Raw genomic sequence first — 27,953 nt, 5'->3', positions numbered from 1 at the left:
CAGAAGCCGTTGACGGCTCTAATAGTGACGGATCGACCCCCCGCAATATTATTTTATTTTTCCTTTTTCATTTGTTTTGTGGAAAAAAAGAAAAAGGAGTACAAGTAAGCTTCACTGCACACATCCGTCCTCAGCAATCCCCATCAGATCTCTTCAACACATAATCCTGTTTTGAGCTTTTGTAAGAGATTGTGCTAACGGTAGCTAGTACACGATTATTGCTAATAACTCCACGATACAACCTCGAGACAAGTCGGGACAAGACAAGGTTAGTAGCCGTGTCTAATGACCAATCGAGTGTATTGGCGAGGCTTTATTATATAGGTGTTTGTTGATGTAGTGTTGGGATGCAGCTGTCCTGCTTTTCATCGGTCGGTGTCGGCTAATGTTAGCATGCTATCAACACAGCTTGTGTGTCACACATTTTGGTGAATATTTACTATGTGTGTTTAAGAGCCTACCTTTCAGGTGTTTTGTTTAGAGCGCTAGCTATTTCAGCAGATTTTAGGTTCGTGTTTGGGTGGAGTGCTAACGTTACATGTAGATTGAAGAAATGTATTAACGTTGGACGTGCAATGGCTGAGACTGCATGACAGAGAAGTGCATTGTTTTGGTTGAGAATCGAGGATCCGGTTGAGTTGTTGGTTAAATGTATGTTGTATTGTAGTTAAAAATTCTCAATTTCGGTTTCCATGTGAGCGCGTTGTTGTTAAATCGTCATAAATCCCGATGCTAATGTGCTTGTAGCACTGGCCTCGCTTCGCCGCCGCCATTTTGTTTTGTTCTCGCCATCAAATCCTATAATCAATCCCACAGCATCAGTTACATGATCGTTTATTTTCTTATCTTCTATTCGTCTTATTTCCGATTTATATATCTTTTATCTAGATTATTGCGTCTGCTTGAATTGATACGGAATTGGAAAGTTATGTATATTATGAAATATGTAGGTCTTCCCCTCCTCACGAAACATGGAGGCCGCGGTTACAAGACGCGAGTTAAACAATCAACACATACATTTCAGTGTTTTTAATCCGCCCACCACCGCTTTTTATTTCGGATATAGAGCTTTTTATGTGGTTTTGGAGAATAGCGTTAGTGTTTTTTTGTGGTAGCCTGTTGTTTGCCTGTTGGCAAAGCGTGTAAAATAATCTCTACGCAGCTCCTGTTTGCCAGCGCTTGCTTCATGTTGCGTAGAGATTATTTTACAGGCTTTGCCAACTGGCCATCACTGCTATTCCTAATCTACATCTGCCCCAATCAATGACAGTGATGTGCAGCCGACTGCCTGGCGTTAATGTGCTATATAGACGAGCAGGGTGGTTTGTGGCTCTTCACTGATGTACTGTGCGGTTTAATATTCGTGGTGGTGCAATTTTGCTCTTGCACGGCTTGCTTGGACGCTTTATTCCACATTTACTACCACATTCTCCTTTATTTCAGTTATTGCGATTACTGTAAAATCGTGTAAACCACTTTAAAGTTTCCTCTCGCTGTATTTATACCTTGTAGTTATATGCTATGTTTTGTTCCTGTAAACTACTGTTGTCGTTTATTACATTTTTTTAATGAAAATATTGGCATTTAGCCTTTATATTTATTTTGTTGTTGCATAGATAACTGAAAAGATGCCCTGTTCTAAAAATGCTTTAATTTTCTGACCACTTGGTAGCATTGTTTTAACTTTAGAAGAGTTAAGTAATCAGTATTCGGTGGAATAACCATGATTTTCAATGACAACAAATGAAAATACTTGTTATTCTGACCGTTTAGGGCTTTTCACACTTGATATTGTTGACCCTGTGTAAACAAACATTGGGTAAACGGGATGCTGACTTATCTGTAATCAGGTTTCACTCTATTTATCATACTATACTTGGGGTTAACTGTTAATACTGGGTGGAACAGATGTTTCATGCTGTATATTTGTCCAAATGAATTGCTAACCTTGTTTAAGAGCAGGGTTTCATAACTACAGCTATAATGCGGTGCTAATGCCACTTTCAAATCACAGGATGTGAAATGTTACTTTACCCAAGGTTAATGGTGTTTAGAATGACAATAGATTGGGATTAAATGCAGTTGGAAAAGCTTTTTTATTTTATGGAAAAAGAATTGTTATAATTCATTCAATAAAATTTTTTTTATTTGAAAATGGGAAGGGGTGTTATCAGGCTTTTATAGAATAATATAAATATTATATTAAAATATCCAGAGATACAGAAATTCCAAGCGTTCTAGTTTTTTTTACATGTCTATGTGTTTCTGCATTTAGGTGCATTTAGTTATATATATTACTTGTCAGTGTGTAAATCTATTGCACAAATGTGTTGAGAATAATTTATGGTGATTGTGACACTGTGATGCCAAATGTTCAGCAATATTTTTTAAGCTAACCTTTGCAGTATGACTGTTTGGTGGAATTTTAATCGCTCAATATTATGTTTAGAAGAAACATTTAAAACTTTACAGTAAAAATATATCAGAAAAAAATTCTAAGTATTTTAAAAAGTAATTTTCAGCATTCATTGTATTAGTCCATTCATGGTAGTAATAATGGTACTCCATGTACTGTAACCTGCTTTGAGAATTTCATGTTTGTTTGTCAGCAAAAGTCCACCAGTGAGGACATGGACTTCCTGTTTGAATTGTTGACATAACAAAGTTATTGTAAGAGTACTTATTACCAATAATTGCGCTGTTCTTTGTTTGCTCTTGTGAGATGTTGAGGCAACATTCTTCATGCCTGTATTTGGTGGCATTTTGCTGTGGAACATTTTTTTTTGCTTAGTCATTAGTTGTGCGGGAAAAATTCCCTTCTTACATGCATTGTAATGCAGACGTGAGTGATGATGAATTGATTCCCAAATGTAAAAAAATCGAATCTATTTCTCAGTGTATATATAAAGTGATGGAATGCAAAAGGTGGAACTCTGAAGTGCAGAAGTGTAGCACCTAGATATTCTGAGGGGTGCACATCACAGATGCCTGACAGTGGCTCTTGAAATCAGACTAGCATCATCTACTTTTAAAACTGCCATCAGGAATAAAATTGGACTTAAATTGCTCATTATGATACACAAGGAGAATGTTGGTTGGGTATTACTATTTTGTCTGTGGTTAAGAATTTCTGTTCATTTGCTACAATTATGCTTCTACAGGAACGTGTTTCGTTTACAGTTGTTTTTTTGTAACCGTAGACCAGTTCGTATCTGCTATAAAATTTATGTTGATCGGATCAAAAGTGGACAATGCTGTACAAGTGTGAAGGGGCTGTTTTGACCACATTCAAAGGTGATCAAAAAAATGCATATGACGGAGTTGCTCTAACAGTGCGAACACAATTGTGTTGGAATGTGTTCAACACATTAAATGCAAAAAGTAACTGATTTCTAAAATGTTTTAATTGTACTTGTAGGCTACTTTAATAATTTTTATTTATCGTAAAAGCCTAAAATTATAGTACAAAAATACAATTAGTTATAGTTGTTAAAAGCAACATGGATATGTTTGTCTTAAAACGCCTCAAGACAAATTTAAATTATTTAAACTGAAACTAAAACCTAGTGTACACTACACTACTGCAGATTGTTGTGCCGTATAGACTACATAACACTACATAATTCGCCAACAGCTCACCCAATGTCTCAGTCAGGCCCCCAAAACAGAGACAATGAAATGTTGAGGGCGCAGCCATCAAAAAGAGCTGAATACTATCGGCTGACACACAGCATTTAAAATTTCTGAAAGTGTTCATGTGATCTTTTGAAAGTATCGTCAATCAGCGGAGTTGTCAGTGGACTGTTTGCTCATATATCTGCATGGTTCAGCCAATTATGAGGCTTTAATATGCTCTTGTGTCCATGTAAACACAAAGTAAAGGAGTGCATCTGACCATTCTGGCCAATCACATTTCTGTTGAACTCCTGAACACAACAACCATTCAGCTCATGGCTTGCTCTCTCATTGGCTGCAGCTCATCACTACATCTGACCCCATGTGGGTGGGGTTGAATCGGCTGATCAGTCTGTATAATTTAGCATGGTAGATGTGGGATTTTCATCTGCGAGGTGTCGGCGACGAGTCAGGGACCTTTTCTGATGTGTCATTAAGTAGTTCATAGAGACTGCTGAGCAGTGAGCACCTTCAGATTTTCCTTCAATCACAGCCTGATCTGTCGGCGAGCTCAGTAACTTGCATATCGGGTTAAAAAACCTGTAGTGTTAACTAGGCATAATTCTCTTACCAAGCAAAATTTATTTATTTTTTATTCATTATATTATTTTTAACATGGCTTTACTTGATGCGTGATCATTCCATCTGCAAAACAAATCTATATCGATAATTGTTTATCGAATCACAGCCTTCTGAAATGTATTTGAATTGTGATGTGCCTAGAAACTCCCAACCTTATTAGTCATCACCTTAAAAAATTAAAACTTAAGTCTCTATTATTTGAGTTTTTCTATCTAAGCGTTCTCTCCATATTTTCTGTTTATGTGCCACTGCATACAATGCTTTGGAAATTTTCCTATATATTTTTTTCTCCTGCAAAACATTAACTCTTTGAAATATTGTGCCTATGAACAATACTAGATACAATTGTGCCTAAAAGTTTTCTCTAGCAACATGGAAGTGTTTCACTGGGGAGTGGTGGTGGCTTTGGGTGACAACATGCCTAGTGCATTTTGGTAAATTTTTATATAACTATTTGGGCAAACTGGTATTTTCTGTAGTCAGGTACCTCTGATTTCAACATACTTTCAGTCTTCCAACTGGGCAAGTTTAATTGCATGTCAAGCCTGCCAATAGTCTAAGCGTGCAAATACATACACTCAAGTTTATTTATGTGTATGCTAGTGTACGTGTACAGTATACATGGCATAGATTTTACCTTCAGGTCATCACTAGCCCTTCTGTTTTTTGAGTCAATAAAAAAGATGTTAAACACCCAAGACATCTGAGAAGGGCCTAACTTATGAAGAGAAGTAACTAGACCGATAAAACTTTATAGTGTTCATGTATTGAGCGTTGGGATGGGTATCATTAAGGTTTTAATGCCATTACTACTTTTATCGATACCACCTATCGGTGTAGTGTTTTTTTTTTTTTAATGAAATAAAAAAACAAACAAATTGATCAGAATTAACATCACTTTGTTTTATAATTATGTTTTAATGTGTAATAAAGCCAAACCAATAAATAATTTTTATTTAATATTTTACAAATTGAATTAAAAAAAAATAAACAAAAAAAAATGCTTTAAAACAACGTACAGTGGTTTGAAGGAAAATGACTTTTTGGAATGGTTTTTAACCATTCCCTGGAGAAAAATCAACATGTTTGACTTTTCTGGCAGTAGTCAGGACTTTTCTTGGTTTTTTTGTGCTCCCTGCAGTTGAAAATACTCTCTTTTAGTTGCCAAATGCAGTTAAATTATATAATGTTAATGATTTTTCATTAAAACATTCATATAAAAGAGTTGATAGTGTTTTGGGAGTTAACTGTGTTTTTAATCCAGTTTTGGAGCATCTTGCAATCTAAAAATATGCTTAATAAGCATAGTTTATTATTAGGCTATTCAAAGGCTATATTTGTAAATTCATTCTTCCATGGTGGGGCGCCATGCCAAGATTCATCCCGCCATGGCTACATTACAGCTTCTCATTCAAAACATTCTATTTTTTTAATAGCGGGTGAAAATTGCACCAAAACGTATTAAAACGTAAGTGAATTCTAACAGCGCAAACTGTTCTGTAACCGTAGCAGAGCCGTGCATCATTTGTTTAACCCTTTAAGGTTACATACTCGTTACATAAACGCACTAAATCGCACTTCAGCAGCGTTTATTTGAGAGCGCAGAAGAAGATCTGCGCGCTCTTAAAGCGGCTTATATTTGAGGGGGCGTGCAAGAAGTTTTGTGGACGAGCAGAAAAAAATCAGCGCGCAAGCAAAGAGATCAGTATGCTCGTAGGCTATTACATAAATGCGATCTCGACTTGTAATACTGCGCTCACGACATTTGTCATTGAAACAACGCCACAGATAGTTAGTAGATCTGTGTAAAAAAGCCCTGCCGCCACAGCTGGAAAAAAATCCTAAAGGAAACACTGGATCGGCATAGGACCGCGAGCCGGGAATCGAACTCGGGTCGCTATGAGCACCGTAGTGCATGTCGACGCACTAATCACTACATCACTGGCACCGACCCAAATGTGTTTATTAAACTGTTAATATAATACTACTTTAGGTGATTGACTTGCTGGCATAATGATGTGGATGTTGTAATGTTACCGTCAGTAGCTAAGCAGTCAAAAACTTTTCATTTGTCCTTGTGCAGTTAATGGACATTTTTTTATAGTTATTTTTTTGGGGTTCATCACCTTTATTGGATAGGACAGTAGAGAGTATTGACAGGAAAGCATGAGGAGCAGAGAGAGGGAAAGGATCAGCATAGAACCGCAAGGCGAAATTGAACTTGGGTCGCCGTGAGCACCAGAGTGCATGTGTCTGTGCACTAACCACTACACCACTGGTACCGACCAGTTAATGCACTTTTGAAAGATACTTTCACTAAGCCAGATTGCTTGCATTTGTGCTTACACAAAAACAACTTGCATTTGTTGCAATGGACATTATCGCTGTCCACTCGGTAAAAACAACCTGTTTGGTTCACTCCGCAAGCTTACGAGCTGTGTGTGCGCAAGTCTGTGTCGCAAGCTATGTGTGCGTTTAGCGTGAGCCTCCGCTGAGTGCTCACACAGCCAAGAACTGTGATGGCTTTTATACTTGAAGCACTCGCCAGAAACACAAGCATTTCTCATGTGAGATTGCTAACTGCAGACGAGGTTGGTCAGTTAAATTATGCAGCTGTAAGTAATGGTTACTCAGCAATAATTGTCAGTACCGATAGCAGAACCGTTAACATCAGAGCTTATCGATACTTCAGTCTTTCAAATTTAGGAGAGAAACCGATAAAGTACAGAGTTTCGGTACCCATCTCTAGCACCTGTATAATTATAATTTTTCCTCTGTGTGCGTTTATTGTTACGTTTAACATCTGCTGTGTATTTTTTTGTAAATATTGTAGTAGCAATATTTTTACTGTTGCATGTCTTAAATTTACATAAGAGAATGACTAAATGTATATTGTATTTAGATTTTATATATATATATATATATATATATATATATATATATATATATATATATATATATATATATATATATATATATATATATATATACACATATACTATAAAGTGTCATCTATTGCAATAGTAGGAATGTCAGTTTATGTTTTTCACTTTAAATTTAAAGGTGACAGTTTCCACTTCCAAAATCTATACTTTAAAAAGTATTTACTGTACAATTACATAAGATATCCTGTTAGGTCCATTACAGTTTTTCACCATTTATAGTGAGTGAACTATTAACTCTTTCCCTGCTATTGAAGAGATAACTTGTCAAGTAAGAGAAAAGGTTTCCCTGCAATTGAGTTTTTACGGCAATCTATATTTTAGGTATATTACGATAGGGGCCTGCGTGAGGTACATAATGCCACACACTTAAGTGAAAATTATTAAATATACTGACAGTACCTGGCAACTTAAAAAAAAACGTCTGGGAAAGAGTTAAATATTCATCAGGTTTTCATTTTACGCAACCATTTTCTCTTAAAGGGCTGGTCCACCGTGTATTTTTAAGGTTTTGTTGTGTTTATAAGATGCAAAGCAATGTGTGCTCATGCTTCATTTGTCGAAAATCACATTATTTTTTCATATATCTTTGATTTATATACAGCTTGTCAGCGAACATGAAAACGACAATCATATTTTCTGGTTCCTTCGAAAGCCTACCCTCAAGAGGCTCTGATTGATCAGCTAACAATATGTGCTGTGATTCACGGATCGACTTAATGTCACGGCTTTACAAGCGCGCACTTTAGCGCTGTGTCAACAGTAGCTAAATCAGAAAAAAAAATTTAAGAGCACACAGCTAAATCTCAGGCCTGCTCTCTAGACTAAAATCTGACAAGTGTCTTTCACATATATTCGGGTTATAAGCATGCATGTTTAAGTAATATAAAACATTTACATATCTTATTATTTGAGATGTAGAACGCACGGAAAGCGTTCACATAGAGAGACACTGCAGCACTGGTGAAGATTGTGGGTGTTTACAGCTCTTTGACTGATAAATATGAATTTGTAGCTAAATTGTTAACGGTGCCAAAAAGCATTTCCCATTGTTTACATCCTTGTTTTTGTCCTCGCTACAACATAATGTTAACACTAGAAACTGTGCATGTAATTGACCCTTCACTAAGCCCCGCCCTCCTTAGTTACTGTTGCTACGCCTGTCAAGCTTTCGTGCCTGGCACGGCTTTTACAATGTGTCTGCACCAGTGTCAGACATTGCCAGGGATATAATGTCATTTTTGGCGAACAGGTGAGATATCCGAGAAAGCCGGACAAAAAAGGACTGCAGTATGCATTACAGGGGTATATTCATGACATAAAAGGCAACCGATTAGAGAATAATTCTATCAAAATTAAAGCTAGCTTAGCCTAGCCGCCTCATATGCTAACCATTCAGCAGCTTAGCTTATGCTCAGCAGTAGAGGGGAAATTTAAAAATAATCTAATAATAACAAATTAAATTTATTAAAAACTTCTTTTTTTTTTTAGCCAAAAAGCCTGATAGATTAATTGTTGTGCAATGAAATATAGCGTTACTAACTGACGAGGAAAGATGCATGGACAGTGCTTTTACGTAGTTCATTCATAGAAAGAACAGCCAGAAAGGGGAAAATGATGGATTTGTGCCGAATATTAGCATCATTGACCCATAACAATGTACAGTAAGTTACCCATTACTGTCAGTATGTTTGTGTGCTCTTTATTAATTAATGAAAAACAGCTGCTGGTAAAGTATATTGATCGCAAGTGCTCAGTTTGTGATCATATCTCAGTTTTGTACTGTTGATTTGTAATTTCAAATATTCGTAGCTTGAAATGTAAATATGAAGTTCAGTAAAGTTAGCAACAGATTCGCAGATTTGTATTTTCCGGATCAGTAACTCATTATGACCTATTCGCCATTAGTATGACTAAGTTACTATAGCGAAGGCTTAAACGGAGCATTACTTATAATATTGAGCGAAAAAAATAAAAAATAAAAATAAATAAATAAATAAATAAATAAATAAAAAATTAAAAAAAAAAAAAAAAAGACAGCTGTGAAACATAACCTGCTTTGTATTTTTGTAGGAAACGCAGTTTAGTTCTGTTTAGGGTAAGAGGTGTGTGAGTTATGGCCGTCTATCACTGAATGTGTCAGGAATATCAAAACAAAACCAACTTAACTCCGCTCCTTTAGCCCCCTCTCACAGCTTGATCCACCTTGATCCTTCGTCGGTTGGAGGAGTTTTTAACCGAATCCAACACTGAACTGGGTGAGATTCTGGACGCTGTCCTTTGTCAAATGCTAGCTATCTATATTTTTTTTATAATTCTCTGGAACATAATTAAAATTAAATTGTAAACACTTCTCTCTGTGTCAATTCAATTCAATTCAATTCACCTTTATTTGTATAGCGCTTATACAATGTAGATTGTGTCGTGTCCTTTGAAAGGCCAAATACAAAAACAGAACAAGCTCTGTGGAAATAGCAGCATTTGGATGGAATTTTAGCGTTGTCTGCTACATAACAGCGCCTCTGGCCACGCCCTGTTGCTGCGCGGGGTGTTTGCGCTTGGTGAATGTGTGTAACCTGAATCGTTTATGATCTCATTAACCTGGATGGTATTTTTTGTAGTCCCCAAATTCGTTCACTGTATGCTTAGCTAAGCTAACTATGTAAAAGCCAATGTCTCCTATTGCATTGAACTTTAAGCATATTACATTCAGAGATGTTGTTTATGTTCACACAGCTACGTTGCACATCACCTAAAGTTTGAAATATGATATCGTAGTGGACCACCCCTTTAAAATACAGAAATAAATTTTACAGTCCATGGAGCACAATATTAAAGATGTTTTTACAGTTTAGAGGAGAATTCCACTTTTTTTTTTTTGCAAAAAAAAAAAAAAAAAGATTTCTGAAACTGGTTGAAAAATATACATCCATCATGGAGCTGTCCAATTGTCTTTTACTATGATGACACAACGTGTATATATAAGGTTTATATTAAATTTATGTACTGCTTGAGGTTATGATATTTTCAAAAGCAAGCACTGATCGCTTGTCACACAAGAATAAGAAAATAACTGCTTTTAGATTGTTCTGTGTATGCTGGAGTTTTGGAGTTTACACTTTTCACAATCATTTTCTGATTTTATGAAAGCAGTTGATTTGAGTGTACAGTCAGTCCCTGAAAGACAGTCCTGGTGTTGCTATGGATGCAACCACTCGCGAAGCTGAAAAAGAGGAACAATATTTATAGTACATCTCCATGTTAATGCTAGTCACAATGGCCTTTTCCAGGTTTTTAAAACACGTGCTAAAGTTTTGAATGGCTTTTATTAGTAAGTCTGACTTAGTGAGCAGTTATAATGTAGTGAAAGAAATCATTTAGTGGCCTACGTTGAATTTGGTTAATGTTGGAAACTTGGAATTAACTTGTGTGCCTTATTTCACATTTAATCTGCTGTATTATGGGATGTCCCAATATCTTGGTTGGTTGGAGGTTGGTTAGAATTAGACCTAGACGACGGTACATAGCGGAGTGCTAAGCCAAATCCTTATAGCACAGAACTAATCATAGTCTATAATGATGTCAGATTTAATCACTTCAAAATTTAACTCACTTTATTGCTACTTATTGTGCTTTGCTGAGAGACGAAAACATTTATATATTTTCTGATGTCTTGAAATGTATACCAATTATTTAGGTATAATTCAGCTTTTTTACACATGGTTAATGTTAAAAATTGTGGGCACAACTGATATATGCATTATGCATTAGTATTAATCAGCTTTATGCTATAAACTATTAATTAATAGTTAATGAATCTATTAATTCAACTTATTTGCATTAGGAAACCCATTAGTTTAAATGGCCCAACAGATTATTGCCCAGTACATCCCGTTACAATTATGAATAGCAATACTGTCCTTATGCTTACTTGCACTGTTCAGCTAAATGTTTATTTGGATCCTGAAAACACAGTAACGCTTGAAAGGGAACACCCTACGCCTTAGCATCACATTCTCCCTTTTCACTCTCTCTTTCAATCTCTTTCTCTTTCAGTCTCAGGACTCACCATACTCAATGAGCGTACAGCGCAATGTCAGAGCGCTCTGGGCAAACGGCAAAGGGGAAGGATGGCAAAACCAAGTATGCGTCTCTCAACCTGTTTGATACCTACAAAGGAAAGAGCCTTGAAGCACAGAAGCCAGTTGGTGAGTTTGCATTTTGATAATAATAAAGCATATGAATTTTTAAAAACTTTTTTTCACTGTAAAACAAGACAGGTATTTAGAAAAACTGTGATTTTTGTGCATCATGTTTAGAACTTAGAGTAACAGTTATTTTCAATTTCTAATAATCAATTTGAATAAAAATATCAGCATGTAAGAATTTTTTACTTAATATTTTATTTATTACTTGCATTAAAAACGTGCTATTTCCGTGGTTGCTTTTCTTTGTGGATAGATTGTCGGTAGGGTTGCACAATATATCGTTTCAGCATTGATATCGCAGTGTGATCATTCGCAATAGTCACATCGCAAGTGAAATGCGATGTTAAGTCTGGGTTATAATTGATCATTTTGTGATAATTGATCAAAGTGATTTTTAAGGCCTGTGACTGTGTGAGGGTTTTTAAAAGCATTAAGGCCTATGACATTGTAGCATTTGTAACTTTGTCAAATTAATAAAGATGCATTTTATTGAATTGTTTATAAAACAAAGACCATGTGGTAATATTTTACTTTTGCGTATTCAATTACTGTATACAGTGGTCCCTTGTTAATTGCGGGAATTACGTTCTTAAAATAACTTGCACCAGGTGAAATCCACGAGGTAATCAGCTTTATTTTTTAAATTATTATAGATGTTTCAAGGCTGTAAAGCTAAATGTAACGAATCGAAAATTCATTTATTCCTTAATGGCGCCATACAGCCATGTAAATTCTACCTTCCATTAGCATGTCCAGATGTCAAACTTTTTGTGCGACGATTAGCATCTTCGTCTGCCTTTTTGGGTGCTACTGCAGGTGCCTTTGAGGATGCAGCATGTTTCGTCGACATTATGGGTTTTTTTGGAGAGAACTTGCAAACGTACATTACAGCACTTCAGAATCACACTGCTAGCGATCGAAGATTTATGTCAGCAAGCTGAACGCATTCTGTACTGTACAGGACACACGGAGGAGATCGATTGACAATGGTCTACAGCCAATCAGGACGCAGAACACAATGCGCTGTAAAAATAAAAATAAGAATGTCAAATTGCACAAAGTCCATGAAAGGTGAACCGTTTTTGCGAGAGACCACTGTACCTGAATACAATTTGCATTCATATTGCAATATATTTCGCAGCATAAAAAAATACCACAATATTAGATTTTTCCAATATCGCGCAGTTCTACTTGTCAGTTGTTCATTACTGGTAAATCACTTTTGTTTTAATCAGAAAATAAGATTGCACTGATTTTACTAGTTTACTAGATTTTGTTTTACAAATAGTTTATTGCTCACGTTAAGGCTGCTGACATAGGCCTAGAATAATATTTAATTTTGCTTGAAAGATTGTGTGGTTTATTTTTTAAGACACTTTATTGCACTTTGAATGTTACAATCACATTTTTTGTGATGTAAAAACATGCCTCATTCTCATATTTTAACCTTGTATATCTTTAATAAAAAATAAAAATTGGATACTACTAATTTTGGGGAGGGAGAGGGTTCCCCGCAGTATCAAAAATGGTATTGATTATGGATATTTTTCAAGGTATCTTATCAAAATGAGAAAATCCAGTATTGTGACCACACTAGCATAAGCTGTCGGATAGGACTAATGAACCTCATCTGTCTTTAACAAAGCAGTGTAATTATAGCTGTTGTAAGTTAAACCAATACTGCCTTGTGCTTGATCCGTCTGGCTTTCTGAAACAAGCATGTTCTTTGATTTCTGTGCATCTTAAATCCCACAGTGGGTCACCCTATCGTTTCAGGGCAGCTCACGGAAGTGTTGAGGCTTGACCCAAGACAGAGTTCTTCTTGTGATCATGGTTTTTCCCTTCTTATGTTTTATTCAGTTCTGAGTAGCTGCCCCCTTTATCTCAAATACAATTCTTCCAGTGCTCTAGCCCTCTTGGCTTCTGGAAACAAACAGGGGATTGAGAGTCAGGACAGATGTGTTTTTCAGTGTCCGAAACCTCCAGTGACTGCACTGCGCAAGGCTAAACCTAGTTAGCATTGGCCAAGTTTATCGAGAGAGCGTTAAAGTGGTATTTTTGACATCAAGTCATTTTAGAGTCAACCACTTGAAACAAATCCATGCAAGATAGTCTTGCTTCTTTTACTGGCCAGTCAAGCATTCCTAAGCTTTAACGGATTGAGGGGTTTGATGTTCTTGCACATGCCGCAATCTCTCTGACTTGAGTCCCTCAAGATGGTGTTGGGTTTCTGCATGTGTTTATGTACTCTCCATCTTCCTCTTCTACTTTCAGTTGCCCCTCGTCATGGCTTACAGTCTCTTGGTAAAGTTGCCTCTGCACGGCGCATGCCCCCCCCTGCCAACTTGCCTAGTTTGAAGGCGGAGAACAAAGGCAACGACCCCAACGTCTCGCTCGTTCCCAAAGACGGCACAGGATGGGCAAGCAAGCAGGAACAAGCAGACCCAAAGAGGTGAGCTTTTTAGCCATTATATTGTGTTTAATGGCCTGTTTCCACTAAGTGGTAGGGTACGGGTCACCTTTATTGACCTTTATTGCTTGCGTTTCCTCTGCCAAAAGGGGACCAAGGGTACATATCACATGAGAAGCACAAAACAGATGCTTTATACACATAAATACTTCTGTATAAATGTTCATTACTAACATTTTTATGAACATGATTTGATTAGAACTGCAGATGAATGATAGTGTAAAGTAGCCTACTGCAATGTCTGTTTATATAAAATAAATGAATAAATGCAACATATTTGAACACATACAGCCCCTTCCAGTCTCCCATATGTTACCAATTACAGAAAAACTACACACAGCATACATTTAGTCCTTATTTGGGTTCAAAAACAACACACAACATATAGCCCACAGTCAGTGCAAACCTTTCATCTTTATTCTTCACTAGCACATGTAACCTCTTGTTAGAAAGTAATTCAGTCATTCCGAGTTCATAATAGTCCAAAAGCTGATGGTAATAGTTAAACATGGCAAATTGTTCATGTTTTAGGTTGCTGAAAGAATCATTTGCTTTGCTTTTTTGGCTTCTCCTTTGTTTTTTTGCCGGTCACCCTCACATTTGTCGGTTTCTGAAAGGATTTAGTGTCAGAAGCACTTCAATAATCACGCGCACGCTATTATCATCAGCTCAAGAAGTTCGTTATTCCAAATATAGAAGCACAGTGAGTTTTCTCTAGGAAGTGAAACCGTTTGCGCTTTAGACGACCTCATAAACAACACCAGGTTTATCTTCTTGGCTTTGTGGTTGTTCATCAAGACGACGACAAGGTTTGTTTGAGCTCAGGTCAACCACGGCTCGTTATTATATGTATATATTATAACAATGTAATGTCTCTGCTGTGTATTTAAAAATGGCACTTACTTTGTTTTCATTCTCCTGGCTTGTACATGTGCTAATGATGCTTATTTGCCGTTTAGCTGGGCGTCTAGCTCCGCCTTTTGGTGCCCCTTTGTTGTGATAGGTACCCTTTCGAAAGTGTAACCAAAAAGTGGTCTGGTACGGTTTGCTTTTTGGTACCTTATGACCATGGAAACAGCCATAAAAGCGTACTGAACTGTACCACTCATGTGGAAATGGGCCATAATAGACCCTTTTCACATATTGGGGTTTCTCAGCACTGGGACTCGTCATAGTTGGGTTAACGTAAAGCGCAGTGAATGGGAGACCTTTTTGCATTAGAATCTGCACAAATAACAAAAGACAAACTCCACGATTATGTTATCATGACTTTGAACAAAAAAATTGGGGGAGACTGATAATGGCAGCCAGAACAAAAGAGAGATCAATGTCATGTTTTTAGCCATGCCCATAGACGCTGCATTAAAAATACCTTGCCTAAAAGTGACCAGTTATTATTTTGTTTTTGTGATTTGATGCAAAGACGATATAATACAAATGATACATTTATAAATGTACATATGTTTAAAAAAAATATCCAATTATTAAAAACTTTCGAGGATTTTAGAAGCTGATGACTGTTAACGCAGTATATAATAACACATGCCAGTTCGATCGCTATCAAATATAGCAGGTTGCACTATGGAAAAAGTGCTCAGTAAAATGCTGATGAACTAACAGTGTACTTAAATCCGCTTATTAAGTTGTGACGTATGGAATACTGTTTCCGGGTTCAAGCCGCTACTCATTTGAATTGAGAAAATACTGGTTTGTGAACACTTGTTAGTCTAATCACACATTAAAGTTATTTTTTTATAGAAATACATGGTGTTCACAGCAGTCTCTGGACTTGCTGCATCACAGACACCAATATTTTAACAATTTATAAAAAATGAATCCCTTTCTGGCCATCAGGTATTAGGCATTGATGTATATATTGCGATCGTGATTTTCGAAAGTGTTACATCTCTTTGTAAATGTTGTTTATTACCATTTGTTGAGTTATCCCATACAGTTTGATAGAGTGCTTGAAAGATGCATGATTTTCTCTGTAGATCACCCAGATTCTTAAATCTGTTTTTTTGTAGAGATAAATAACATCATGTCTGGTTATGATCGGCCTCAGAAAACTCAGGCAAAGACGCTATTAGCTTTGCAGACCTTCCAACCCCTGCTATCTGTATATGTAGTCTAATTGAATGCATGGTAATGCCTGCTATCTAATGCAAGATTGGTTTTGATCTTTTCTCCAGTACCGATGTATTGTCAGCAGCGCAGCCGGAGTCGCAGCAGCCTGTGGCCTCACAGACATCTGCGCCGAGCATACCGAGAACACCCCCAGCTCAAGAGGTGCCAATACACAAACATTAATCATCTGCAACATTATGCATGCTCTTCACAATCTCTGATTAAGGTGCTATTTACACTGAGTTTTTGTTTAAAAAAAGTTTTGATAGAGTTATGCCTAAAGCCCAATCTACTCTTCGAACTACAAAACTGAGCTGAGGACAGTGTTGACGGACTGAAACGTAAACTTTTGAAAATGGAGATGTGCTATCCACAATCCCTCTCTGACTGTTCTTTTTAACTATTCTGTGTAGTTCCCTGATTCATCAAGCCCCTTCTCATGTTACTATTACACAAGAGGTAGTCTTCAAGTATTTATGCTGGCAAAATATATGCATTTAAAAAAAAGTAAAAAAAAAAATTAAAAAATTATATATATAAACTATATGCAGTAAGCTTAAAGGGGCGTGTATTAGAGTTGGGTCGGCATCGCGATCCTTGGCCCTGCCCCCATCACAAATCCACTCACGAAAAATACACACTGAGGCCCTGTTTCCACTAATAAGTCTAAGTTTTAAAATGGCATTTAAGAACGAAAATGATCCACATCCACTCAGGCGTTTTACCTAGTGTTTCTGAACAGCCCTCTGTCCACACTGAACCTTTGAAAACGCACATAACGTGACCACACACACACAGTCACGCGCTCCAGACAGCGGGTCCAGGCAGTCAGCAGGTCAGTACACTGCTTCAATCTCTCACTTTCACACTTATTTTAGCGAAAACCTCAGATGCTATTGGTTGGTTCCTGTTAATTGTGCAACTTTTTTACCAACCAAGTTTGTCGATGCCATAATAATGACACCGATCACTCTGCCTATTCATGCCAGATTCCCGCGGAAAGTGATTGACGGGTGGTAATTTGTGTAACTTTTATTTATTTTTGATTTGGTTATGGGTAAAACTAAGCCCATGCGGGTCAGGTAGTTTAAATGGTAGGCTACAAATAATTAATTCACCCCTGCCTACGATAACAATGCCATCGTCTATCACAAAGTTTCACATTAAACATCGTACGATGCCAAATTGGTCGACATCGCCCAACCCTAGCATGCATCGTGTATTTTAAGTGTAATGTGTGGACTCTCCTGCACTCTGTAGTGTGGACTGAGAGAGTTTTTCTGGCAGTGTAATGCTAGTCTGGACTAGGAGCATTTTCGTTCTAAAATGCCATTTTAAAACCAAAATGCAATAGTGTAAACAACACCTAAACCTGTACCTTATTGCTGCTGTAGACAGAAATACTTTGTTATTCTGGCTCAGTGTTTGATACTTGCCATTCTGTATGTTTCTTAGCCTCCGGCTCCAGCTCTAGCCGTAGGGCCAAGGTCTTGGGCTCCGGCCAGTGTTACACATGGAGCACAAGGAGATGGTAAGATAATGTAGCATGACCACTATATTTTGATTTGTGTACAGCGTTTGAAACACAGCAAAAAGCTTGAAACTTGGTTTGAAACTTACTTAGTAGTACATACTGCTTTCGTGATTTATTTTGAAGCTATATTTTTAATTTAAGGAAAAGATAAATATGCATTAAGGTTTGCGGTAAAACTATTGTTTATTTTTATATGTTTTTATGCATATTATGAAAATTACAGTTGTAATAAAGGATGCATTTTCTACATCAAGGATATTTAGTTACCTTTGGTCTCTTCACAGGTGGAAAGGGATCAAACCAACCGTCGCCATTCTCTCGCGAGGAATTTCCCACCCTGCAGGCGGCTGGAGACCAGGACAGAGCTGGCAAAGAACAGGCCACTGCAGATCAGTGGTATGGGCCAGGACCAAGCCTCCGCCCCCAGAGTAAGCATGATATCCCTGCTCTCATTCAATAATTCATGCTGTGATTTTTGTCTTGGAACGTGTGAGATTTATATAAAATCTTCTATCTTCTAATGCTTCTTACTGTCATTTGTTGACATATGTTTGACAGACTCTCAAAAACTATTGGTTGCTTTCTGTTCCAGACGTTACAAGTTGGCGGGATGGTGGGGGCCGGGCATTGGCACCCACCCTGGCTGGGGAGGCAGTTGCGGAGGGCGGTGCTGGGGGAGTCATGCTGATGGAGGGTGCTGCTGGGGCCCCTCCCATCCAACAGCAGAATGCATCTTCTCATGGGCCGCCGAGAACTCCCCCAACCAGCAACCCCGCGCTTCCCCTCCCCCAGCCACCTATTGGCCCGCAGTTCCAGGCTTACAGAGGGATCATGCCTCCCTTCGTAAGTGTTATGAATTAAGTTTTGAATTTGTATTCATTGTTTTAATGAGGAAAATGACTTCACGTGCATGTTCATTATAAAGTTGTTGGTTCTATTAAGACTGTAGAAGCAGTGTGTTCATGAATTTAAAGGATTAGTTCGCCCAAAACTGAAAATTGTCATCGTTTACACACTCTTCACTTGTTCAAAGTCTATGTGAAGTTCTTTTTTCTGCTGAACACAAAAGAATATATTTTTATGAAATCTGGAAACATGTATCCGTTGACCCTCATAGTATTTGGTTTTCCTATATTGTGCATGGGAATATTTACAGGTTTTCAGATTTCAGCAAAACATCATCTTTAGTGTTCAACAGAATTATCTATTCCTATAATATGCAGCTTTAACTGCAGATATTAAGCATGCTGGAGCTCTTGTGGCTCTCAGTTCATCCCCTTTCCCCCAAAAAATATTACCTTGTTGAGTAAAAAAAGAATAAACTTATTGTTTGTTTTTGTATGTTTACCTCTAGATGTATCCACCATACCTGCCCTTTCCACCCCCTTATGGTCCACAGGGACCTTATAGGTACCCACCTCCAAATGAGGCTCCTAGGTGAGTTATATGTGCTTAATTAAGCAGAAATTCAGACATTAATATTCACGTTCATAGTCATTTTATTGGCTTTTCTAAGTCTGTTGTAACTGTTCTTGCTAGGTTTTCTCGGAACCAGGGTGGAGTAGGGCCAGATGGGCGACCCCCTGGAGGTCCCCGGGGTGAAGTGGTAAAACGCCCATCCATCCTCAAACAGGATGACCTAAAAGAGCTGGATGAGCTGGACCATGATGGAGATGAGGGCTGGGCTGGTAAGAGAAAATCTTTCCATTTATATGCCACATTAGAGTGGAATAGGTGGATGTTAACACTGTACAAGATTGTCAGAAATGTGTAAAAGACACATTATAATCTTTTTCTTAATGGTTTATTTGTTCTCAGGAGCACAGGAGGAAATTGACTACTCCGCAAAGTTGAAATTCAGCGACGATGAAGGAGAGGATGATGGGGAGGAAGAACGGGGTGAAAGCAAAAATGGAACCCGGTAAACATTTCTGAAATGTTCTCTCATTGGTTTATTTTAACTGTTTTTTTTGCTTACTAAAGTTCTGTTGTAACAGTGAGTCAAGGGAGCAGCAGAGATCCCAAGATGGACCTGTACCTGTTTCACGTTCCAGGGCATCCGACAGTGGAGGGGATTCACGCCGCACCCCTCCTTCCAGTACTGAAGATGGCTCCGTGTCCCCCTCCAGCAAGCCAGGCTGGGCCGAGGAGGGAGGTAGCAGCTGGAGCAGTCAAGCAAATGCAGGATCTTATCAGGTATAAAAATCATCACCCTATCAAAGTCCAAGCCTTCAATGCAACAAACGGCCTTTGCCAAATAATGTACAGTCATTGTGAGGACAGGAACATGCTTGCGTGTGTCCTGGATGAGTCACTGATTGATATATGTACCCCTATGCAGGGGCGTAGGCCTGGGTTAGGTGGTACTAGGGTGCAACTCTCTGCCCCACCAGGTCCACTTCTTGGACAAGGGCCCCACTCCTACTGCCGCCAGGTACATGGGGAAAGAGTCCGAGAAATAAGGCAGAAGTGACATCAAGCACTAACAAAAGCGTTGGGGGCAATGGAAGTAATGTTTATATTTGTGAACTTGACTAACCCACCTTATGTTAACAGGACCGGCCTTCAAACCAGTCACCAGTACCTGGCCCAATCCTGGCCCCCCAGAAGCCCAGTAGTGCTCATGCACAGCAGCAGGCAGGGACAGTGCCTGGTGGGCCAACTCCTCCTCCCTCCAACACCCTGCACCCTCAGCAACAGGGTGAGGATGAAGATGAGACATGGCGGCAAAGGAGAAAGCAGTCATCAACCGAGATATCTGCAGCAGTAGAGCGTGCCCGTCGACGCCGTGAAGAGGAGGAACGGAGGATGCAGGAGGAGCGTCGTGCTGCCTGTGCAGAGAAGCTGAAAAGACTTGATGAAAAACAGCAGCAACAGACAATAAAACCCAGCAGCCCCAGTGATGCTCCGGCCAACAGCCCCAGTCCTTCTTTGTCTGCACATGCCTCATCTCCTAATGTCAGTCAGCCATCATCACCCTGCGTGGACACTGAAGAACCACCTCTGTTATCCGCTCAAGGAAGTGGTGCAACTCTGGGGCTTACTAATAACAACAGACAGAGGGCTGGTAGCAACAGCAGCCACGACTCCAACAATGGTTAGTTGTTGTTTTTTTTACATAAAAGAATCTTTGGCACTTTTGTTAAAATGGCTGATATGTTTTCTAACTTTTCTGAAATGTCAATTTTGTTCAAGATCAGCAAACAGCTTGAGTATGATTAATTTTAAGGTGAATTTATGGTTTCCTGTTTATTCAGAGTCCCAGCAGGTTCTGCAGCCTCAAGCCACCCAGCATCCACAATCCCAGGATGTCCCAGGGCCTGGAGATATCAAGGAGGAACATGTGGTGGGTGGTCCACACATCCGCAGTACTAGAGTTGGAGATGATTCAGTGAAGGTGGTTGAATGTATTGGTGTAACAGGACGGCAAGGAAGTGGTCCATCTGGTCAAGGCTTTTCCAAGTATCAAAAATCGCTTCCTCCTCGCTTTCAGAGGCAACAACAGGTTTGTTGTCCTTTTTTTGAGTTGTGTAATGACTCTCATTATTGTTTTAGTTTAAGTGTTGTTAAAATTTACTAGAAACATCTTGACCTGTTTTAATGTTCCCACTAGGACTGTAGAAGTATGATGTGACGAGAATATGTTTATAGTTTGTGTAGATCAGGCATGTCCAAGCTCGGTCCTGGAGGGCCGGTGTCCTGCAAAGTTTAGTTCCAACCCCAATCAGACACACCTGGGCTAGCTAATCAAGCACTTACTAGGCTTTCTAGAAACATCCGTGCAGGTGTGTTGAGGCAAGTTGGAGCTAAAATCTGCAGGACACCGGCCCTCCAGGACCGAGTTTGGACACCCCTGGTGTAGATGTAAATATTCATCACCAGAGGACAAACATTAAGAATCTTGAATGCACAAAAGTACTAAACGGTTCACATGGTGGACTATAATAATAAATGCATAGTTCTAAATATATTGCTACTTAGAAAATGTCACACAACAGCTTATAAAGATAACAGCAGAGAGGAACAATCAGAAGAATTATTTTTACTAGCAAATGAACAATAAATGGTCAAGCTTACACATAAAAGATTCTGATTGACTAAATATTTAAAGTAGCAGGTGAATTTTAAATATGTTCTAAATAAAATCTGCCTTTTATAATTTATCAACAGGAGCAACTTCTCAAACAGCAACAGCAGTGGCAGCAGCAACAACAGCAACATAACCAGGTTGCTCAAAATCAGTTGCAGTCCCAGCCTCAGAATCAGCAGGGCCCCTCTCCAGGTACCGCACCACAGTCTGGACCCAAACAGCCAACCCTTTATACTCCTGGCTCAATGGGACGTCCTCCACCTCTTCCTATGAACTTTGATCCGCGCTGGATGATGATGCCCTATATGGACCCCCGAATGATGCAGGGACGCCCCCCTCCTATGGACTACTATCCTCCAAGCATGCATCCTTCTGGTTAGTGAATAACTTTAATCAGCTGTAAATAGTAGATTGACAGCCTTCTGGTTGAAAAACAATAAGGACTTTTGTGTTTCAGGGATGATGAATCGAGAGCGTTCTGATTCAGGTGGCTCTGGGTCAGATCCCTTTGATAGGCAGCAGCATGCTGGACCCCCTCATTCCCATCGTGGTACACCCCCCATGGATCCCAAACTGGCTTGGGGACCAGATGTTTTTCCAGGAGGAACAGAGGGACGAGGTCTAAGCTCCCCTTTACGTCAGAAAGCAGTTGAGGAAGAGGAGGCTGGCAAAGGTCAAAGGTATCAACAAGCAATTTCAGCCATTTTTAATTAGTTGCATTAAACATTCCAGCTTGAGTTGTTTTTTCCTGATTTATTACACTGCTAAATACAATTTGTAAACTTCTGCTTGAGAGTATTTCGTGAGTTTCTGTAACCATATAACCATTTTTCTATTTTGAATGTTTCCAGAAGTGACACTCCTCCTGTTCGTATGCGAGAAGGAGGCACAGCGTCTGTTCAGCAGCCTGGTGTGGCTCCCAGCTCTCCATCTGGCTCATCCAACCAAACCCCACCACCTCTGGGGCTTCAAGTTGGAGGTGGCCAGGGTGCAGGCCACCATGCCCATCATCAACCCTTCTTGGATGGGCGAGGAGGTTACAGTAGCTACACTGACAATGGATCCAGAATGGGCTCCCACCTGCAGCAAAGGGCTAACAGTGGAGGGACACTGCATGGTTTTAGCCATCAGGAAGGTAGTCAACCGAGCCAAATCTGGGGGACTCCTCATCCCCATTATGACCGTTCTGATCACTCTGCCTTGGACAGCAACTCTCACCACCAACATCATGGTCCTCCCTCTCATGCCCCTCATTTCTCTCTTCATTCTCATAAGCAAGAGAATGGCAGGGAGCGAGAAAAAATGGTGGAGCCAAAGAAGAATGACCCTTCACCTCCACTCCATCAGCCGTCCCTCTCCTCTTCATGTTCATCATCATCTTCGTCTTCCTCTGCCAGAGAAGATGGCAGTGGAAAACAGTCTCTACATAATCAAGTTCCACCACTGCATGAGCATGAAACTGGATCCACTCATGTTTCAGGAAGGAAACAGGAGAAGACAGGAAATGCGCATAATCAGCCCCTACAGCATTCTGGGCAGCAGCACCACCCTAGAGCCAATCCTCGCAATCGAGAGCACAAAACTGAGACACACTGGGGCCCGAGGCCTGGTAGCAGTAGTATGAGTGGAAGCTCTACCCATAACAGAAAGACAGGGTCTGGAATTATTGCAATTACAGAACAATCTGGAAACCAGGGCGCTGAGAACAAGTCTTTTAACCAATCAGATGGCATCACAGTCAAGCGGGCAGGTCCTATTAAGAGACCAGTTCTTAAAGAGATTAAAAGGGAGGGTGGTGAAGGAGGAGGAGAAAAGACTACTGGAGGCTCTGGTAAAGATAAAGAACAAGATGCAAGTCAAACCGCAACCAAACAAGAATCTGCCACTGGGAATCAAGTCACTTTAGCACCAAGTGGAAAAGATGATGCCGTCTCATCAAATAAACCCAGAACTGGTGGAAAGGAGCGAGGTAACACTGGGGGTTCAGGCAAAGGATCCAAAAATGGGGAAAGCTCCATGCAGAATTCTGGTTATTCAGCCTCTCAGTCCAGGAGGGAAAGAGAACATTCACCTGAAAGAGGGAGCACGACCTACCATTCGTCCTCATCCAGAGGTAGCCGATCCAATCGTGGCAGAGGAGAGTTCTATGGTCGAGGCAGAGGCTACAGGGGCACTTACGTGGGTAGTGCTGGTGGTGGCAACCGTGGAAAAGCTGGTGGCAGGAACAGCAGGGATTATAGGCCAGCTGCCAATAGTGGTTATCACCATGCAACTTCTAAGCAAGATTACAAGCGGGAGGCATCATCTGGGAGTGGCAGACGTGGCACATCTCAACCCAATCCTGGACGTGCTAGGAACCGAAGTGAGACTCGAAGCGAAGGATCTGAATATGAAGAGGTGCCAAAGAGGAGAAGACAACGAGGATCTGAAACGGGCAGTGAGAGTGCTGGAAGTGACCTTGCTCACTCAGACAAGGAAGATCGCAAGCTCAACACCAAGGCTGGAACTGTAGTGGAGAACCCTACAACTGGCCCTTCATCTTCTGCTCCAGTCAGAAACACTCAGACTAGAGTATTCACACCAAGGGGAGTCCCATCAAGACGTGGTAGAGGTGGAGGTGGTGCTGGAGGGGGTCTCCATAGAAGCGGAGGTGGTGCTGGAGTGTCTAGTGGACAAAGATCTGGACCTAGCTCTTCTTCCCATGGCTGGTCTGCAAAGTCTGCAAATGTGCGAAAGCCACAGACATCCTCACAGCCACCCCCTGCTAAAGAGTTAAGCCGTGGAGTGAATGTGGACAAGAAGAAACCTGCAGAACAGAATCAGCCTCAAAGTCAAAGTGCAAATCCCACCACAACCGTTACCTCTGTGCCTACAAATATTCAACAGGGGTCCAATGAGAATGGAAATGTTGGGGCACCAATGTCTTCAACTAATGCGCCATCAAATCCCACTGGCGCACCTACACATTCTCTTCCTCTCTCTGCCCCAGATGGGCGGAACTTCCCTAACAGGGGATTTGAGCGCCCTCCTCGTCGTAGGCGCCATGGACGATCCCAGCATCAGCAGGACAAGCCTCCCAGATTCCGCAGACTGAAACAGGAGCGAGAGAATGCAGCCCGTATAAATGGAAGCAGCGGATTAATTGAAGTCATCGCTGCACAACAGCAACGCACTGCTCCACTGTTGCAAAATTCCCTGCAACAAGCCAACAGCACTCCCAATGTACCCGATGCAGTAGTTGCGAATGCAAATCACAGTGTGTCCACAACTCCTAACAGTAATAATAATAGCAGCAACCTTGCAGGTGGAAACCAAAATTTCAATAGTCACCACCACCATCACTATCAGGGTAACTCCCAGTCACACCCTCAGCACCATCACAACCATAACCCGGTCGGGGGCGCCAAATCTCCAGATGTCTCCAACCAGAACTCTGACCAGGCCAATGAGGAATGGGAAACTGCCTCAGAAAGCAGCGATTTCACAGAGTTTCGAGAGAGAGAGGGTGGAGGAGGTGGTAAATCCTATTCCTCGCATCACCATCATCACCACCACCACCATCATCCACCGGGAAGAGGCGGTGGAGGGGGCGGTGGTGGCGACAGAGAGATGACGGCTAAAGAATTAGCCTCTGGGAAGAGGAGCTTCTCCAGTCAGCGTCCAGGAATGGAGCGGCAGAATAGAAGGGTGAATGCTGGTGGTGGTGGAGGAAAAGGCCAGAGGGGTCCGCCCGGCACTGGTGGGCCAGTGGGTGGAGCTGGCAATGGTGGGGGTAATCGTGGTGAGAGGCGTGGCAACTGGCCATCTCCCAAGAACAGGAAGTGAATTTTTTTTTTTGGAAATGTTTCAAACGCATCCCCATATCTTTGGCCACTTTTGTTTTCTGTAAAACTTCTTCCCCCTTAACATGTTAACACTTTATTATTGTGAAAGAATAGTTACCAAGACCATGTACACAGTCTAGCTCTTTTGGTTGATAGCTTTTTGTCCCTTAATTGGAAATTTACACTCGTGTCATTTCACGCTCCTACAATTCCTAAACTCTATTGAGATTTTACACAACACAGCCCATTTTAATGGAAGTATTTCCTGACTGAACATGCGTTCAACCCAATTATGTTTGCATATACAAACACAGTAAGACATCAACCTGACAAAAATGTGCTTAGTTTGTGTATGCTGGGCACGTTATGTGTATTTCTTGTACGAAGTGTGGCTTAGTATAAGGCCAAGGTTGGTGTACTTGTGTATTATTCACATTACATGTTGGATTTTGGAAGTTGCTCTTTTAATAAGAACATATGTATCATAAATTAATTTTCCCCACGTTAGTTTTCCATTTCTATCTCTTTTTAAAGGTGGAAATGTCTTTTTCCCTTCATTAAAAGTGTTTTAATAAATCCCCCTTCATTTTTGTCCAAACTCACATATTACTGTGCTTGCCCACTAACAACCACAGCTCTTTTTTTGTTGTTGGAATATCACTGTCATGCCCACTTATTCAGAGCTACATTGTATATTTTCTGTACGTTGGAGTCATAGGTCTTCTCTGCTCATTGCTTTGGGTTTTCAAATAGCTTCATAACCTGTTTTGACCTCCGCATGGAATTTTAGTCTAATAGTGCACATTATACATGTTTATATTATTAGACAGAGTGATCATAAATGATGGTCCTTCAAACGATTCCCTTCACGGATTACATTGTTAGGGCTCTTTTTTTTTCCTGTTGTGAGCAAATCCGATTACTCTTAGCCTTTGCCTCAGATCCTCATTAGATTTTTTGTTGTTGTTGTTGAGAATATCCGTTACAGATTTTCTTTTGTCTTGCACTTACTTCTATTAAGCCAGTAAACTCCAAAACTCTCCTTTAGATCGTTCTGTCTTTTCTTTCTCCTCCAAATGATTAGCTGTATATCGGACATCTTCTTTAACTGGATGTCATACTGCAGTTCCAGGTGATTGAACATGAAAGTATTGTGCTATTGTTATATTCACTTACCATTTCTAGGTAGTGTAGAGAATCGCTCTTCAATCACCATCTGCATTGTAAATTCCCTTTTATTTTCTCTCCTCGAAGTAAAGAAACCTACACAAGCTCTTTCTCCAGTGTGTATTCCCACAATGTCCCACAAAACATGTCTCAGAACTATGAGCAGCTGTCCTGCTCATATCCTCGGACTGATCTTCAATTTACCAGACATCTCATTGAGACAAAAGTCAATGCCAAGGAGTCTGCGGCCCTTATGAGTAGTGTTACAAAATGAGACATTGGTTCAATGTGCAATATGCCTGACGTCAAACAAAACCTGCCCATCTAGGGAGCCTGAGCCCAGGTTAACACGAAACCACAAACGCTTGACGTCTGAAAACAACGGATCAAAGCATTGTTCCCTCCTCATTTTGACCAGCATCTGTATCCTAATGGTGTAAGTTGGGGTTTGTTTGTTTCTTCTGGGAATGCCTTGGTCTAATGAATAGCTTTGAAATAATATGTAGGGCTTTTTTGAATGAAATGTATGTGTGAGTAGGGCATTTAAAAAACAAATGTATGTGTGAGTTTATATCTGATCTCTACATGTAACGTGCTCTTTTGAGGGTAGAACGCTTTGTGAAAGGCGAACTCAAATCCCAATCGCCCACCTTTTCTGACACTATTAGGATGTTTATTTTATCTAGGATATTTTCATTATATACATTCAAGTGTGTGTATATGTTAATCCAAACGAAGTGGAGTGGAAAAAAAGTTAAATCAATATATATATATTTTTTCCTATCTACTAAGAAAAAGCACTAAAACTGATTTATTTTACTTGCAGACATTTCACCAAGCATGGTTTCATCCTCAGATACAGCTTGGTTGGTCTAGTTGCTGTTTATCATCCCTCTTAAACTTCATTGATGTGGTCACATTATTATATGTACCGATATTTGAATAAAACTGAATAGAAAACGTGTATTCCTCGAAATACTCAGAGATTGTATTATACTTCTAACTATATACCAAGGTACCTGAAGTTGTTACTGCTGTCCTAGCATTTATGGCTTATTATCGGAACCTTGATATACACACATGTATGTATATTGGTATGCATCTGAGTTTGTCCGCCCCAACTTACATTCCCACACACAATTGTTGCCATTTTAAGTTCAAGGGAGCAATGTACAAGCAGAGAAGTGTCTTATTATAATAAAAAAAGTATACAGAGAAAAAGTTAAATAAAAATCTTTTGTTTTAATGGAAGATCTGTGGCTTAACTTTATTTCACACATTGATGTTGAGAGGTTCCTAAAATGGAGTTCAAGAGTTCACACTCGGCTAGCTCT

General features: G+C 39.8%; 1 protein-coding gene across 2 annotated transcripts; it reads left to right on the top strand.

Annotated features, from left to right (window-relative positions):
- Window positions 1-27,870, top strand: prrc2a (proline-rich coiled-coil 2A). Of its 2 annotated transcripts, none has more exons than XM_056480303.1 (16): window positions 1-104; window positions 11,256-11,407; window positions 13,682-13,859; window positions 16,070-16,166; window positions 17,460-17,535; window positions 17,823-17,966; window positions 18,131-18,381; window positions 18,893-18,975; window positions 19,078-19,226; window positions 19,357-19,459; window positions 19,536-19,734; window positions 20,095-20,635; window positions 20,796-21,043; window positions 21,709-22,003; window positions 22,086-22,308; window positions 22,480-27,870. In XM_056480303.1, exons 2-16 carry the CDS (start codon window positions 11,293-11,295, stop codon window positions 25,451-25,453), a joined length of 5,676 nt encoding a protein of 1,891 aa, XP_056336278.1. In that variant the 5' UTR covers window positions 1-104; window positions 11,256-11,292; the 3' UTR covers window positions 25,454-27,870. The 2 variants fall into 2 exon arrangements, with proteins under 2 accessions (XP_056336278.1, XP_056336280.1); XM_056480305.1 differs by having other exon boundaries at window positions 1-268.
- Window positions 27,871-27,953: the final 83 nt, after the last annotated feature.

This window comes from Danio aesculapii, chromosome 19 (genome assembly GCF_903798145.1).
Source record: "Danio aesculapii chromosome 19, fDanAes4.1, whole genome shotgun sequence".
Classification (NCBI taxonomy): domain Eukaryota; kingdom Metazoa; phylum Chordata; class Actinopteri; order Cypriniformes; family Danionidae; genus Danio; species Danio aesculapii.
This window is presented reverse-complemented; position numbering and strand designations above follow the sequence as displayed.

Excerpts from the sequence above, each read along its gene's own strand:
- prrc2a (XM_056480303.1), top strand. The coding sequence starts at position 11,293 with ATGTCAGAGCGCTCTGGGCAAACGGCAAAGGGGAAGGATGGCAAAACC. Across the intron at positions 13,860-16,069 it reads GAACAAGCAGACCCAAAGAG|TACCGATGTATTGTCAGCAG; the intron begins GTGAGCTTTTTA and ends TCTTTTCTCCAG. Across the intron at positions 17,536-17,822 it reads ACATGGAGCACAAGGAGATG|GTGGAAAGGGATCAAACCAA; the intron begins GTAAGATAATGT and ends GTCTCTTCACAG.